This window comes from Tyto alba, unplaced genomic scaffold (assembly GCF_018691265.1).
Source record: "Tyto alba isolate M040663 unplaced genomic scaffold, T.alba_DEE_v4.0 Super-Scaffold_10, whole genome shotgun sequence".
In the NCBI taxonomy this organism is placed as follows: Eukaryota; Metazoa; Chordata; class Aves; order Strigiformes; family Tytonidae; genus Tyto; species Tyto alba.
The window spans coordinates 11155784-11169832 of record NW_024881262.1 but is presented as its reverse complement, the minus strand read 5'-3'; the positions used below and the strand labels follow the sequence as shown (position 1 = coordinate 11169832).

The window sequence follows — 14049 nt, the reverse complement described above, 5'->3', positions numbered from 1 at the left end:
TGTGGCCGGAGAAGAGCACACAAAGCCCCCTTTATTGGGGAAGTCCTGCCTGTTGGGGGTCCCCACGCTGTCCCCTTTACGCAGTTCCAGGGCTCGCAGCCCTCCTGGGATGGCTGAGGGCAGCCTGGGAGCCAGGTTGGGAAAGAACGGGCAGAAGGGGCAGTCCCAGAGGCCAGTTCCCATCCTCCGGCCGGCCACGTTCTCACTGGGCCTTCTTGGAGATGGGTGCGGGCCTCCTGCTTGGCTGGGGGGTGTGAGGTGCTGGCGGAGGGGCTGTGCCGTGCCAGAGCTGGAGCAGGACAAGTCCGTGGCAGATGTGGAGGGAGAGGGAGCTGCAGACCGTGGAGGGGTAGGTGTTCCAGCAGAGCTCAATCACTCCCAGCAGCAGCACCCTGCAGGGGGGGGAAAGCTGGGGGTCAGCGTGGCAGAGGGACATGGCAGCCCCCGTCCCTCCCAGCAGACGGGTGGTCCCCCCTCCCTGGCAGCACGTACTTGGGCATGTGGGCGAGCTTGGCGGTAGGAGTGCACCAGAGCAGGTAGGGCAGCGTGTGGAAATACCAGACGTAGAACTGGTAGTGCAGGGAGCGGCTGCAGCAAACGCCCAGGAAGTTGGAGGAGAAGAGGACGAAGATGATCTGTGCGCTGGCGTTAAGGGAACAAAGGCAGGAGGCTGGAGATGCGATCCCCAGCCGTACAACAGCTCCTTTCCCCCAGGACAGGATTGTCCTGACCGCACTGCAGAACCGGGAGCCTGCGAATGCCAAGCCCGTGGTCGGCCCTGCACTGCTTTCCTCCCCTCTCCTTGCTACCCACCCTGCCAAAAGGATATTGTTGACAGTCAAGGGAGGGGATGAGTGTTTCCTTTCGGCAGGATCCTTCAGCAGAGCCAGGATGCTCTCTTTGGACCTGGGAGGGGAGGCACAAACATCAATCTCAGCTGCTCAAAGACTTTCCCACCCTGACCTTCCCCTGTGAGCCATGATGCCTGGGCAGCACGCCCCCCTAAAGAGAACAATAACTTCCCCACGCTCCTTCCTGCAACCCCAGAACTGCAGCGCTGTGAGGGCAGGGGAGTTGTGGACCTGTATCCTGCACCACCGGGGCTGATGGGGACCAGCACCCGTGGGGAACCCCAGGTCTCACCTGTGCCACCGGTGCAGCGCAAAGAGCCCCAGGCCAGCCAGGTGAGCCAGGAGCAGCGTGGCGTGGAAAGCCCGATTCTGGAAAACCTCTTCTGGGAGGAAGCGCCAGTTCACTGTCCATCTGAACTGGAACTGGCGGCCCAGGTCAAAAGAGCGAGTCAGGTACCCCACGGGGTTCACCAGCAGGAAGGGCAGCCCCAGAACCACCTGCCAGAGACACACCAGCACCCTCATAGCAGCAGTGAGCCTGGTCTCCGCCACCCTTGCCACCTCCCCAGAACCCCAGCACCACGTGGGGGGACAGGGACGGTCTGCCAAAGATGGGAGCCGGTGAATTACATTATTTATTAACCACCAGCTTGCGGTGTGCGGCCAACTCAGGTGCTGGTGCCACTGTATATCCACCCAGCAGCCTCCAGTCCCCAGGACAGCCAGGCAGGATGCTGCGATGCAGGCACGGCAGCGCTGCCGCTGGGGCTGCCAGCCTGGCCCCGTAGCCGACGCGAGGAGGGACCCACCTGGAGCAGGGCACAGATGCAGAGTTTGGGGATACAGCCCAGGAGACCGAACCGTTGGAGGAGGAGGAAGAGAAGTCCAGGCGCGAAGAGAAGGATGTTCATCTTCACCGACACAGCCAGGCTGAACGGGGAGCTGCGTTACTGCCGCGGCCACCCTCACGGGTGCCCAGGCAGCCCCTTCCCTGCCCCCAGACCCTCACCTGAAGAACAGGCAGCCCCAGGACCAGCGCTCCTCCAGGAAGAGGTTGATGGCGAGGAAGAGGATGGCCATAGCGACGGGGTCATTGAAGAGCCGCAGGACAAAGATGGAGTGGATGCGGTAGGAGGCACAGCACATGAAGAAGAAAACATACGGGGGGACCTTGCAGGGGATGGAGAGACACGAGGGCAGTCAGCAGCCTGTCCTGGACCACCAGCTTGCCGCTGAGCCCCTCCCAACCTCAGCCCCCCAACCCCAACCTCCTGCCCAGCCCGTTTTGCCCAGACGAGGACTGATCAGAGCTGGAGAGGCCCCTGGGCTACCTTGTTGGTTCGGCAGTAGATGCGGAAGACGAGAAGGAGGTTGAGGAGGTAGAGGCCGGCGAAGAGGTACTGCGCCAGGCGGATGTTGGTGCCGCGGCCCGTGGCGTAGTACAGCCCCAGGAAGATGTAGACGAAGCCGGCAGGGTAGCTGCGGAGAAGACGGGATTTGAGGGGCCAGGCTTGCCCCTCTGGGACCCCCCGGTTGCGGGGAAGCTCAGCCGCCCCCATCACTCACACCAGCGGCCCCGTGTCGCCCTTCAGGCGGGTGTAGTCGAGGGTCCCGTTGGCAAACCCCTCCACCTCCTCCATGTAGGCCTTCCAGTCGATCTCGGTGTCTGCGGGGACGGCCGGGGGTCAGGGGGGCACCGTGGGGAAGGCCCCCCCAAATCCACACCCCCACGGCGCTGCCCTGCGCCCCCCCCCCCCCCTCCACGACTCGCTGTCAGCCGAGGCTCCGCGACCCCATCCAGGACCCCCAGCTCGCCCCTATCCCCCCCCCCCCCCCCCCGGGGGATGCTGCCACCCACATAGGGCGGGGACAGCCCCCCCTCTCCCTCGCTGCTCCCGGGGGACCCCCCCCCCCCAGCCCGGGGACGAGCTATCACTGCCCGAAGGACACCCACCCACCGCCGCACCCCCCATCTCCGCCACCCCCCCGCCCCCGGCACTCACAGGGGACCCTACGGATGACCCAGAGGTTGACCCCCCCCTCGGCCAGGCAGAGGCAGGCGGCCACCAGCGGGGTGTAACTGGGCTCCAGCACCACCGCCCGCCGCTCCCGCCAGGCCCGCCGCAGCACCACCGCCGCCCCCCGCCCCGCCGCCATGGCCGCCCCGCCGGTTCTCCTCCTCCTCCTCGTTCCGTTCCGTGTTCCCGGCCGGAACGCTTAGTTCGGTGCAAACCGGCGGGGCCGGAAGCTGCACGTGGCTGGGGGGGGGGGGGGGCGCGGCACGTGGCGCCCGGCACCCGCTATGGAGCAGCGGCGGCGCGCGCCCGCCGCCAACCGCCGGTACCGGCAGCGCCGCTTCTGGGACGCGCTGTACCGGCGGGAGGGCGCCGAGCCCCGCGAGTGGCTGGGGGGGTTGTCCCGCTTCCTCCCGCAGCTGCAGCCCGAGCTGCGCCCCGGTGACCGGATCCTCGTCCTCGGTACGTGGCCCGGGTGTGGGGGTGTGTGTGTGTGTGTCTCGCACGGTGGGGTGCCGGTACTGGGGGGGGGGGGGCGGGGGGTGTCCCGGGCCACCGCCCCGCCATCCCACCCGCGGGCTATTTCGCCGTGGCCCAGTAGCTTCACCCCCACCCCCGGGGCACCGGGATTAGGCGGGTGTCATCACCGATCCCGTTAGCGGATCAGCCGCCGCGCCGGCTGCGCTTCATAGCTCCCGAATCCGCCCCACCCCCCACCGGGATCCCCCCGCACCCCCCCGGGGGGTCGGTTGAGCCCCGGTGGAGCGGCCAAGGGAAGGGAAGGGGCGTCTCCCCCACCGCACCGGGGCGGGGGGGGGGGGGGGGGGGCCCGTGTCCTGGCACCGCGGTGATCCCCTGAGACAGGCGTCCGTCTGTCCGTCCGTCCCGGTTAAGCCCCTCCAGGCGCCGCTTGCCACGGGCCCCTTTCCCCACTGCCGGATTTCGGGGCGGGGGGGGGCACAGCCGGCTCCTGCCCCACGGCACTGGGGGTGCGGGGGGGGGGGGGGGTTGAGGACTCGGGGGGATGCCTCCAGCATCACCCGGGCGTCCCACCCAGGGGTGGGGGCACCCACCTTACAGGGGGCTGCCCTCAACCCTGCGGGGCCGGGACCCCACGGCCCCCGCCTCGCAGAAAGCGGTTAACAATTAGCCGGTGGGGTGCTTAATTAAAAATTACCCAGCCGCTCGCTAACGAGCAGCAAGTTGTTCCCTCTTCGGCTGCCCCAGCCCACCCGCTCCCTTCCCTGGGCCTGAGGGAACCGGGTTGGGGTGCAGGCAGCTCCCCCCCCACCCCGTCCTGCTGCACCCACCCTGGGCACCCCGAGCACCCCAAACTGAAGGCGTGCCCCCCCGCCTCAGGCTGCGGCAACAGCGCCCTGAGCCACGACCTGCACCGGCTGGGCTACACCGACATCACCAGCGTCGACTTCTCCCCCGCCTGCATCGCGGCCATGCGCGCCCGCTACGCCCGCTGCCCCGCCCTGCGCTGGGCCGTCATGGACGTCCGCGCCCTCGCCTTCCCCGACGCCGCCTTCGACGTCGTGCTGGAGAAGGGCACCCTCGACGTCCTGATGGCCGAGGAGACCGACCCCTGGCACGTCTCGCCTCAGGCGGCCGCCGAGATGCACCGGGCGCTGGCGGAGGTATGACGCCCCACGCACACACCCCCCCACCCCCCAGCCACACCGGGAGTTGGAAGGGGAGGGAAGGTTGACCCCCAGCCCCCCCCCCATCCCCGTTTGGGGTGGGTGAAGGGGCGGAATGTTCCCTCGGGGTGCCCCGGCCGTGCCTCTCTCTGCTACCCAGCAGAGGGGCACCCAGCACCCTAGGGGATGAGAGACACCCCCCCCCCCCCCCAAATCTCCCACCCCATCACCTTCTCCCCAAGGCGCTGGATGGAGCGGGGTGTGTCTCTGGGTCCTGCTGCGGGGGGGGGCTGGGTGACTCCCCTCTTTATTTGCACCCTAAATCCAAAGGGAGTGGAGGTATAAACGGGCCCATCCTGGTGTGGGTGGCCGTAGGGGCAGCTCAGGGTGCCGGGAGGGGACCTGGAGGGGTGGGGGGGACACACAGAGGTGGCCCTGAACACCCAGACCGAGGTGACGACCACAGGGGTGTGACAGGCTCTCGCCCCCACCCCGGTTTTGATTTCATTAGCCGGGGTCCCCATGGTCTGGTCCAGGGTTGCCATGGCAACCAGGGCCCTGGCGTTGCCATGGGGACGGGTGATGCCTCCAGGCCCCTATTAATTGGTGATGGCGAAGGCAAGGACCGGCTTGAACCTGCCTGGGTGCAGGCTGCGGGGGGGGGGGGGGGGGGGGGGGGGGGGCGGGTGTCACCGGTGTGGGTCCTGGAAGCTTCTCCCACCCTGTGGGAATAACTGTGAGGATAATTTATTGCTGCACCTGCCCAGCACCCATGGGTGCTGACACAGGGTGCTGGGGGGGTACTTGTGGCCATTTCCCCTCCACTCCAAGCCCAGGGAGGGGTGGGACCCCAGGGGCTGTCCCCACCATCCAAGCCCTGCCACCAGCACTGCTGCCTGTCCTTGTCATTTGGCCAAACAGTGAGGATTTAGTCTTTTTTTTTTTTTTTTTTTCCCCCCCCTTTTTAATCCCCTGCTCAATCCCTGCCCTCCCCCAGCATCGCTGGGCACCACCCATGGCCAGTCCCCACTGGCCTCACCCCCAGGGGGATTCGCTGGGTGTTCCCACCCGCTGCTGCTTTGCCGGTCCCTCTGCAGGGGTCAGGCTGTGGCTGGCACCCCCCCTTCTCGCCCCCACCCCGCAGTTTCATGGAGAGGGGGGCTCGGGGTTATCACCTCTGCCTTGCTCTCCCTGGAGGGGGGGACACAAGGACCCAAAAATCCACCCTGCCTGCGGGGATGTCCCAGGGGCACCCCCGTCCTATCGTTCTGGGGGCAGTGGAGGGAGGAGGCAGCCCCCCCGCGCCGGCTGGCGGATGGGAAGGTTTCCTGCGCCCGTCTCTAAGCAACGGCCATTAGTGCTCTATTAACGAGGGATGGGATGCGGGGATGCGGGATGCCTCGCTCAGCTCCAGACGGAGATCCCTGCCTCCTCCCAGCCCCGGGGACCCCCCCTGTGCCCATCAACTGGGAAGCTGAGGGGTCTTTCCAGGACAGATTGATCCAGCACTTTGCAGGAAGGGTGCTGAGCTGGGTGCTTTGGTGGTGGGGTGGTGGTGGTGGGGTGTCAGGGAAAGTAAGGGAAGGAATGCAGGGGCCTGCCTTCCCCTTTTCCTGGCCAAAACCACTAAGGTTTGGATCAAAAGCCACGGTGCAGCGGGACACACACACGCAGGCTGCCTGACCCCGCTCCATCCCTGGCCCCAGCCAGCGCTGAGCCGTGGAGCTTCCCAGCAGGATTAAACCAGAGCTTGGGAAACCCCCACCTTGGCCCCCAGCCCTCTCCCCTGCTGCAGTGGCTGTCTGCCCTTGCCGGGGGGGGGGGGAGGGGGATCTGGGGGTGTCCCCGTCTGGGGCTGGGTGCTGGTGGGGGGGGCTGGCCACCCGCCCGCCCCGGGCACTGTCTTTGCATGCTGAGCACGTGAGCACTGGCCGTAAAAGCCTTTTGACATTGGATAAAGCCAAGCAAGAAAATTGATGTTCTTTTCCATCCTGTTAGTGGGGGCTTAGTTCCAGCAGGGAGAAAATGGTGATTAAAAGGGTCGAGTCCTTTCCCATCCAAAGATCCCCCACCCCACCTCGGACATTGGGTGTTGGCGTGGGGGGGGGTGGGCACCCCACAGAGTGGTGGGCGGGATGGGTGGCCCGTGCTGTTCGGGGCAGGGGGGGAGGCCCTGTGTCCGGGAGGGTGAAGCTTTTCCCTGTGCCAGGGTTGGGTCCCCGTGCTGTCTGCTGTGGATGAGGGTGAAGAGTTTTGGGGTGCAGAGAGAGGTGGCGCGTGAGGACACCCCATCCCTCATTGCCACGGGGGTCTGTGGGTGGTCTGGGAGGCATGTCAGAACGGGGGTGGGTGTCTCAGGGGGGCAAGGTTAGGACAGAAGAATTGGGGGTGCGATGGGAGGGGGGAATCTTTGGCAGATGGTGATGGGGGGGGGGGGGTCCCTGGGGATGAGGCCATCCCTGCCAGAGGGATTGAACCTTACTGTGTGTCTTCCCCCCCCGCCCATCCTGGGGGTTCTCCCGCCGCAGGTGAGCCGGGTGCTGCGCCCGGGGGGTTGCTTCATCTCCATCACCTTCGCCCAGCCCCACTTCCGCAAGCCCCACTACGCCCAGGAGGCCTTCGGGTGGTCGCTGCGCCACGCCGCCTGCGGGGACGGGGACCCCGGCGCCTTCCACTACTTCCTCTACGTCATGCGCAAGGGGCAGCCCCTGGACCCCCCCGACCTGGCCCTGGGGCGACGGCTGCACCAGCCCCCCCCCCCACCTGCCCCAACACCACCCCCCGCCCCCCCCAGATGACGATGAGGACTATCTCCTTGCCATTCAGCTGTGATGGTGGGGGGGGGAAGCTTCCCCCCACCCAATAAAGCCTTAAGGTGTTCCACCCTTGTGGGTGAGGGATGGGGAACCAGTGCATTCCCCCGCTCCCCAAAAGCTGCCTAGTGATGTGAGCAATGGGAGAAGGGGGGGGGGGTGGCTGGGCCTCCTCCCGGGGGGCAGCAGGATGCTCTGGGGAGCGGGCGATGCTGTGCCCCCCTCCCTCGCCCGGCTGGAGAGAGGCCAGGGCTCCGGGCTTTGTGGCTGGTAATGAAACCAAATCGGGTTTAATTCCACCCATCCATCTTGTGAGGAGCAGCTCCCTGCCCCCCCTCCCCGCCCCAGCACAGGCAGCTGGGCTGGGGGCAGAATGGGGGGTGCTGGCACTGGGTGTGGGGAGTAGGATTGGGGGTGCTGCCCCCCCCGGCCACATCCTGCACCAGGACCCTTGGACCAGACTCTTCAGCCGTGGGGGTGTGCAAGGGCACCGTGTCCTTGTCACAACACCCCCCCCCAGCCCAAGCTTGGCAGCGGGGAGTCCAGGCTGGGACGTGCCAGCGTGGGGCTGGGGACGCCGTGGGGCACGTGTGTGGGCAGGGTGACACGTCTGCCCCTGTGTGTGTGTGTCCCAGCCCCGCTCCTGGCCACGGTGACAACCCCGGCGTGCCGCACAGGCCTGGCCCGTGTCTGCCTGTGCCTGGGGCCGGTGGCACGGTGACACGCGTGTGCCAGAGCTGGTGACACGCGTGTGCCAGAGCTGGTGACATGCGTGTGCCAGAGCTGGTGACAGGCATGTCACCGTGTGCCGGTGGGGCCGGCTGCGCCAGGGTGCCGGAGTGGCAGCCGCATGGGTGGCACCAGGGGTCTCCTCAGGGGCTGTTTGGGCACCAAACCCCCCCCCCCCACCTCGGGTGGGTGACGCCAGGGGACACGGAGAGGACCCCTCCTCAGAGAGACGGCGGTAACGTACTGAAAAGGCACGAGCCACCACGCTGCTATTTCTGACAAACGGCGTAAGTGGGTCAGCCGGTGGCTCCCCCCGCGCCAGGAGCTGGCGAAGGACTCCGGGGTCGGGCCCCCCCACCACCACCACACCACCCCATCCTGCGGGCACCCCGAAAACCGCCGGCGCCTGGGAGGGACAGAAAGGAGCGGGCAGCTGCCGGCCTCGCCTTGATACATGAATGTATTTTATTCATTGCATTTTGTTCACCAGTACAGTGAAAAATGGCATTTAAATTTACAATGGATCATTTGTAGAACATCATGACACAAGTATCTTTTTTTTTTTCTTTTTTCTTTTTTTTTTGTGTTTTTTTTTTTTTTTCGGTTTTGTTTTTTGTTTGGTATTTTTTGTTGTGTTTTTTTTCTTTTTTTGCGTCGTCGTCTCCATAAATGCCACTCGTAGGTTATTGAAAAAGATGACGAGTTTCTCATGCACATCAGACCCCCCCGAGAAGCTTCTTAAAAAATAAAATTAAATTAAAGTACAAAATTAAAAACAACAACTCAGGCCGGTCCCTGCCCTCCCCACTCCCCCCCCGGCCCCACCACCCCCGAGCAAGGGGCAGCACAGGGACCCCCTGGCACCCGCAGCCGGCCCCGGTGGGCTCAGCCCCGGTGGGCTCAGCCCCGGTGGGCTCGGCCCCGGTGCTGCCGGGAGGCGACTGCGGCGGCCGATGGTGCTGCCAAAATCCCCTCCGGCCGGTCCCGCTGCCGGTGGGGGGGGGGGGGGGGGGGTCAGGCCGGGGGTCCCCGCTCCCCTCCCCGCACCTTTGGCTTTCCTCACGCTCCCTCCATCACTCTCACCCCCCCCTTTATTTTTTTCCCCCTCGTTTTTTTCTTTTTTTGTCTTTTTTTTTCTTATGGAAAAAAATATGAACCATTTTTTTTTTTTTGTTTTGTTTTGTTTGTTTGTTTTCCCGATGCGGTTACTTCGACATCTCAACGTCAGCAGATCGTTTTTAACAAAGATTCGGATATAAAAATACAAATATGAGGAGTTTCTGTTTAAAAAGAAGCGTGCCGGAGTGGTGGGGCTGACCCTCGGCCCCAGGACCGGGCGCTCGGGCCACCAAGCTCATGCAAAAAACGATGGAGCAAAAAATGTCTCTGGGCAGCAGCGCTCCCCCCCCCCCCCGCTCGTGGGGCCCGATCCGCCTCGCCATTCGGGGACACCCCCCCCACCAAGGAGGATGGGGGGGGGGGGGGGGGGATGCGCCGCAGAGCGGGGGGCTTCCCCCCCCTCCCTCCAAGGGGGAGAGGGGGGGTCTTTGCCCAGCGTGGTGGGGAGGGGGGGGGCTCGGCGGGTTGTCCCAGCCCCGGGGGAGGCGGAGGGGTAAAGTGCATGGCTCGGGGGGGGGGGGGGGGGTGGGGGTGGGCGCGGAGCCTTTCCCCCCCCCCCTCCCACCTCCCTCCCCCCGGGCTGGGGTAGGGGGGGGCACGGGCTTGGCCCCCCCCCCCATCTCCTCGTCGGCGGTCCAGCCAGCATGCAGGGCCGGGCGGGCTGGGAGCGGGGCTCGGGCTGCGGGTCCTGGCGGCGGGTCCCGGCTCACACCCCCGGCGGCGACTTCTCCGTCATGCCCTTGAGCACCTCGTCTATCCGGTCATCCTCGATCACCACTGCGGGGGGGGGGGGGGGGGGTTGGAGGGAGGGGGGGGGACGACGACGGGCGTGTGGGCGAAGGGATGCAAACAGCCTCTGCGCCCCCCCCCCCCAAAAAAAAAATCCACCCCTCGGTTCTCACCCCACTCGCCACCCCAAGAGGGCTCCAGATGTGCCCGCCCTCCCCCCCCCCTCCAGATGCTGGGGAGCAGGGTGAAGGGGGTTGAGGTGGGTGCGATGAGGATGGGGAGGGGGAGGTGGTGTCCGTGCGTCTGTTTCCCCCTCCCCGTTCGGCTTGGGTAGGGGCAGCACCACCCCCCCCCCCTGCAGCCAGCCAGCCGCCTCTGGATGGGTGGTTTGGGAAGGTGGGGGCAAGAATAGACCAGGAAGGACCCCCCCTCCTCTCTGCGGCAGGCGCTGATGAGAGCAACAGGACTGGAATGGGTAATGACCCAGCGGGGGGGGGGGGGGCACCGCCAGCTCGGCGGGGGTGGCAGCCAGACCCCTGTCAGCATCACCCGCTGCGCAGGACACCCCCCCTGTCCCCCCCCCCCGCCATCGGTATCACTGTGGGGAGAGCCGGCTAGCCCCCCCACCAGCATGGCAGGCTGCACAGACCCCCCCCACCATCGGCATCGCCACGGGGGACTGGACAGCACCCCCCCAGATCAACATCCCCAGTGGGAAGCTGGACAGACACCCCCCCCCCCCACCAGCATCAGGGGGCTCCACAGACACCCCACCCCCATCACCTCACCCTCGGGGGTGGAGGACAGACAACCCCCCCACCCCCAAAAACACTACCAGGGTGGTCAGCACCCCCCCTCCATCACCACCCTGGGGGTGGATTGTCCAGAGCTGCCCCCCCCCCCTCCATCACCAGCATCACTGGGAGAGCAGCCAGACCCCCCCAACACCACTGAGGGAGAACTGGCCCCCCATAACCTCCGGGGGGGTCTGCTAGACCCAGCCACCTCCACCGCAAAGGGGGGCGGGTGGACCAGGCAGCAGCTCATCCCCCTCTTCAGGGTGGGGTGTATTTTTGGAGGGGGGGTGAGGGTGAGGGGAGGGGTGAGGTCTCTGTTCCCCACACTTTTGCCCCTGCAGCTGCAGGAGGGATGTTTGCTTAGGAAGGTCCCCCAGGCAGGTGGGGTGGGGGCTGTAGGGAAGGTGGGGGCCATTCTCAGTTGTCCCCAAATGCATCAGGGAGCATCGATGGTGACAGATTGGGATGCGGGGGGGGGGGACACACACACATTTATTTGGATTCTGATGGAAGCAGGGGAGCTGTTGATGGGGGTCTCTGCGTCAGGCAGTAAAGCGGGGGGGCAGGGAGGGGCAGGGGACACACAGGTTCATGGAATCCCGGGGGGACAGTAAATGGGGGGGGGGGGGGGGCGTGTGACGGGAGGGATGTTTGTTGATCAGCATCACCAGCGGCTGCTGATGGGGGTCTCTGCGGCAGGCAGAAACATGGAGAGGTTCATGGGGCTGGGGGGGGGAGGGGGGGGGGGTCTGTTCCTGGTGATGCTGGGGGGGCTTGTTTATAGGAAATGGGAGGCGGTGGCAGCCCGAGGGGATGTGGGGGCAATCCCAGGGGTGCTGAGGAGCAGTTCCGGGGGGTCCTGGGGGCACTCGTGGAGGTGCCGGGGGGCAGCCCCAGGGATGCTTGGGGATAGTCCCAGGGGCAGCCCCAGGGATGCTGCAGGGTAGTCCCGGGGGGAGCCCCAGGCTGCGGGGGATGTGGGGCAGCACTGGGGGGTGGGGGGGCAGCGCTGCTGTCTGAAGCTGGGAACAAGGAGGGCGGGGGGGGGCTGTGGCTTTGGGATAGGCTGGGTGCCAGTTGCAGGGCTGGGGATCCCAGGGATGCCAGGGGGACAGTGCCAGGGGGGATGTGGGGCAGAGCTGGAGATTCGGGGGATGCTGGGGGGAGTGCTGGGGATGCTGGGGGGGGGTGTGTGTGTGTGTGTGGAAGTGCTGGGGGGCAGTGCTGAGGATGCGAGGCAGAGCTGGGTGTCCCAGGGGTGCTGCGGGGCAGTGCTGGGGGTATAAGAGCCGGTGCCGGGGGTAGCGGGGATGCTGTGGGGCAGAGCCGCAGGTGCAACGGCAGAGCCGGGAGTCCCGGGGATGCTGCAGGGCAGATCTGGGGGGTGCCGTGGGGCAGAGCCGGGGATGCAAAGGCGGAATCGGGGATCGCGGGGATGCTGTGGGGCAGCGCTGGGGATGCAAGAACCAGTGCCGGGGATGCCCGTGGGGCAGCGCCGGGGATGCTGCAGGGCAAGATCCGGGGGTCCCGGGGCAGAGCCGGATGCAAGGACGGATCCGGGGATGCCCGTGGGGCAGCGCCGGGGGATGCAAGAGCCGGTGTCAGGGATGCCGGGGGATGCTGCAGGGCAGCTGCGGCGCGGGGGGGGGGGGGGGGGGGGTCCCGGGGATGCCCACAGGGCAGCGCCGGGGGTGCCGTGGGGCTGAGGCGGGGGTCGGGGCGGGGGGGGGGGGGGGTGTCGGGCGGTACCTCTCTTGGCGCGGCCGATCTGTCCCAGCTTGGGGGGCCGCTTGCCCTGGTTGCCCCCGAAGAAGGCGTTGGTGTCCTGGAGGCGGCAGCTGAAGGGCAGCTCCCCCGCCTCGGGCTCGGCGCCGTAGCGGCCCACCTTGTCCTCGCCGTAGGGCAGCACCTGCGACATGGCGGGGGCCGAGCGGGCCGAGCCGCGCCGCGCCGAGCCGGGAGCCGGTCTGCGGCGGCGGCGGCGGCGGCGGGGAGGAAACCCGGGCGGAAGGATGAAGTCATGCATCCGGGGGGAGCGGGGACCCCCCCGGCGGGGGGCGGCTCCGGAGCGCCGCGGCCCGGCACGGCACGGCCGGGACAGGGATGGGGGGGACCCCCCCACACCCCCCGCCGCGCCTTGGCGGTTTGTGCCCGGTGCCCGTCCAGCTGGAATTGGGGGGGGGGGAGCTTGTCTTCAGCCCCTGCCTCGTCCCCGGTGTAGGATGGTCTCCCGCCCGGCACAGCTTTGCCGGGGAGGTCACGGCAACTCGAGGGTGCCCCATAAAACACGGGGTGCCCCTATGGAGCGGGGAGCCCTTGACGCAGGCAAGTACCCTCAGGTCAGACAGCCGAGGACCACCAGGCACAGCCGCGCCCTCCCCCAGCGCACCGAGGTGATGTCGAACAGAGCCCCCCCCCCCCCCCACCTCCCGCTCTGGTCCCCCAGCCCCCCCCGAGCATCCCCCTGCTCAGCTCCCAGCCTCCTGCAGCCCCCAAGAGCCCCCTGCTCAGCTCCCACCCCGGGTCTCCCTAGCCCCCTGCTTGTGCCTCTTGCCCAGCACCCACGCAGGCACCCCTTCCCCCACCTTCCTCAGTGTTGGGGTCCCCCCCTGGAACCACATCAGTCCTGCCCCTGCCCCTGCCAGTCCCCTTGGCCTCCCACATGTGGGTCCCTGCACATGCACCGTTTGTACACATGTGTCCCTTGCATGTATTTGCAGGACTGGGGGGGGGGGGGGAGGCACACGGGTGTGATTCTGCAGGTGCCTGTCAGTGTGGCCACGCGGGCGCTTTGCCCCAGGACATCCCATGGTTTGGGCCTTCATTGGGGGTTCTCTGAGGACAAGGGGAAAGGCCATTCCCCGTGGCGACCTGCCATGGGTCAGCGAGGGGAGACCTGTGAGAGTGGTCCCAGCAACCCCCCAGAACCCCGTTTGCATCCCTTTCGCACACTCCTGCCCCAGACCCACCCTGACTCTTTCCTCCTGTGTATTTTCCACTGCCGGGACAGTGATTGCACTAATTGGCATCAGTGGCCCTGAGTGACCTCACCTGGGACTCCCCCATCCCAGTCACCTGGGGCTGGGGGTTGCTATTTAAGCTCAGGCTGGGGCTGCTGCTTCTTGCCTGAGCTGTGGGTGCAGCCCAGGGGCCTGGACCTGGGGATGCGTAGTGGTAGGTTGGAGAGGATCAACCCATCACAGGGCACCCCTGTTCCTGCTGCTCCCTCGTGTCCAGGCCCCGCTGCTCGCGTGGGTGTGCTGGGTCGCAGCAAAGCCAGAGCCCTGCGTGGGAGCGGCACTTGCCAGCCCCGTGAGAATCTCCATCTAGGTGTCTCGAGGGGGTGAGAG

General features: G+C 66.8%; 3 protein-coding genes across 3 annotated transcripts; 1 reads left to right on the top strand and 2 right to left on the bottom strand.

Annotated features, from left to right (window-relative positions):
* Window positions 1–4: 4 nt before the first annotated feature.
* ALG3 (ALG3 alpha-1,3- mannosyltransferase) lies at window positions 5–3008 on the bottom strand. Its single transcript, XM_042796951.1, has 9 exons — window positions 2855–3008; window positions 2418–2517; window positions 2183–2330; window positions 1861–2021; window positions 1661–1781; window positions 1144–1349; window positions 830–906; window positions 493–637; window positions 5–392 (listed from the first exon to the last, which is right to left on the bottom strand). The coding sequence occupies exons 1-9, from the start codon at window positions 3006–3008 to the stop codon at window positions 203–205; spliced, it is 1302 nt and encodes a 433-aa protein (XP_042652885.1). The 3' UTR covers window positions 5–202.
* Window positions 3009–3125: 117 nt separating this feature from the next.
* EEF1AKMT4 (EEF1A lysine methyltransferase 4) lies at window positions 3126–8833 on the top strand. The gene is made up of 3 exons (XM_042799414.1): window positions 3126–3328; window positions 4226–4509; window positions 7041–8833. Exons 1-3 carry the CDS (start codon window positions 3154–3156, stop codon window positions 7308–7310), a joined length of 729 nt encoding a protein of 242 aa, XP_042655348.1. The 5' UTR covers window positions 3126–3153; the 3' UTR covers window positions 7311–8833.
* Window positions 8497–12724, bottom strand: CAMK2N2 (calcium/calmodulin dependent protein kinase II inhibitor 2). Its single transcript, XM_042799422.1, has 2 exons — window positions 12449–12724; window positions 8497–9950 (listed from the first exon to the last, which is right to left on the bottom strand). Exons 1-2 carry the CDS (start codon window positions 12615–12617, stop codon window positions 9880–9882), a joined length of 240 nt encoding a protein of 79 aa, XP_042655356.1. The 5' UTR covers window positions 12618–12724; the 3' UTR covers window positions 8497–9879.
* Window positions 12725–14049: the final 1325 nt, after the last annotated feature.

Bases quoted from the DNA above. Each gene is read 5' to 3' on its own strand.
- ALG3 (XM_042796951.1), bottom strand. From the start codon at position 3,008: ATGGCGGCGGGGCGGGGGGCGGCGGTGGTGCTGCGGCGGGCCTGGCGG. The intron at 2,022-2,182 runs GTAGCCCAGGGG...ATCCCCTGCAAG, and splicing joins TCTACTGCCGAACCAACAAG to GTCCCCCCGTATGTTTTCTT. The intron at 907-1,143 runs GTGAGACCTGGG...CTCCCCTCCCAG, and splicing joins GCGCTGCACCGGTGGCACAG to GTCCAAAGAGAGCATCCTGG.
- EEF1AKMT4 (XM_042799414.1), top strand. From the start codon at position 3,154: ATGGAGCAGCGGCGGCGCGCGCCCGCCGCCAACCGCCGGTACCGGCAG. The intron at 3,329-4,225 runs GTACGTGGCCCG...CCCCCGCCTCAG, and splicing joins TGACCGGATCCTCGTCCTCG to GCTGCGGCAACAGCGCCCTG. The intron at 4,510-7,040 runs GTATGACGCCCC...CTCCCGCCGCAG, and splicing joins TGCACCGGGCGCTGGCGGAG to GTGAGCCGGGTGCTGCGCCC.
- CAMK2N2 (XM_042799422.1), bottom strand. From the start codon at position 12,617: ATGTCGCAGGTGCTGCCCTACGGCGAGGACAAGGTGGGCCGCTACGGC. The intron at 9,951-12,448 runs GTACCGCCCGAC...CCCCCCCCGCAG, and splicing joins GATCGGCCGCGCCAAGAGAG to TGGTGATCGAGGATGACCGG.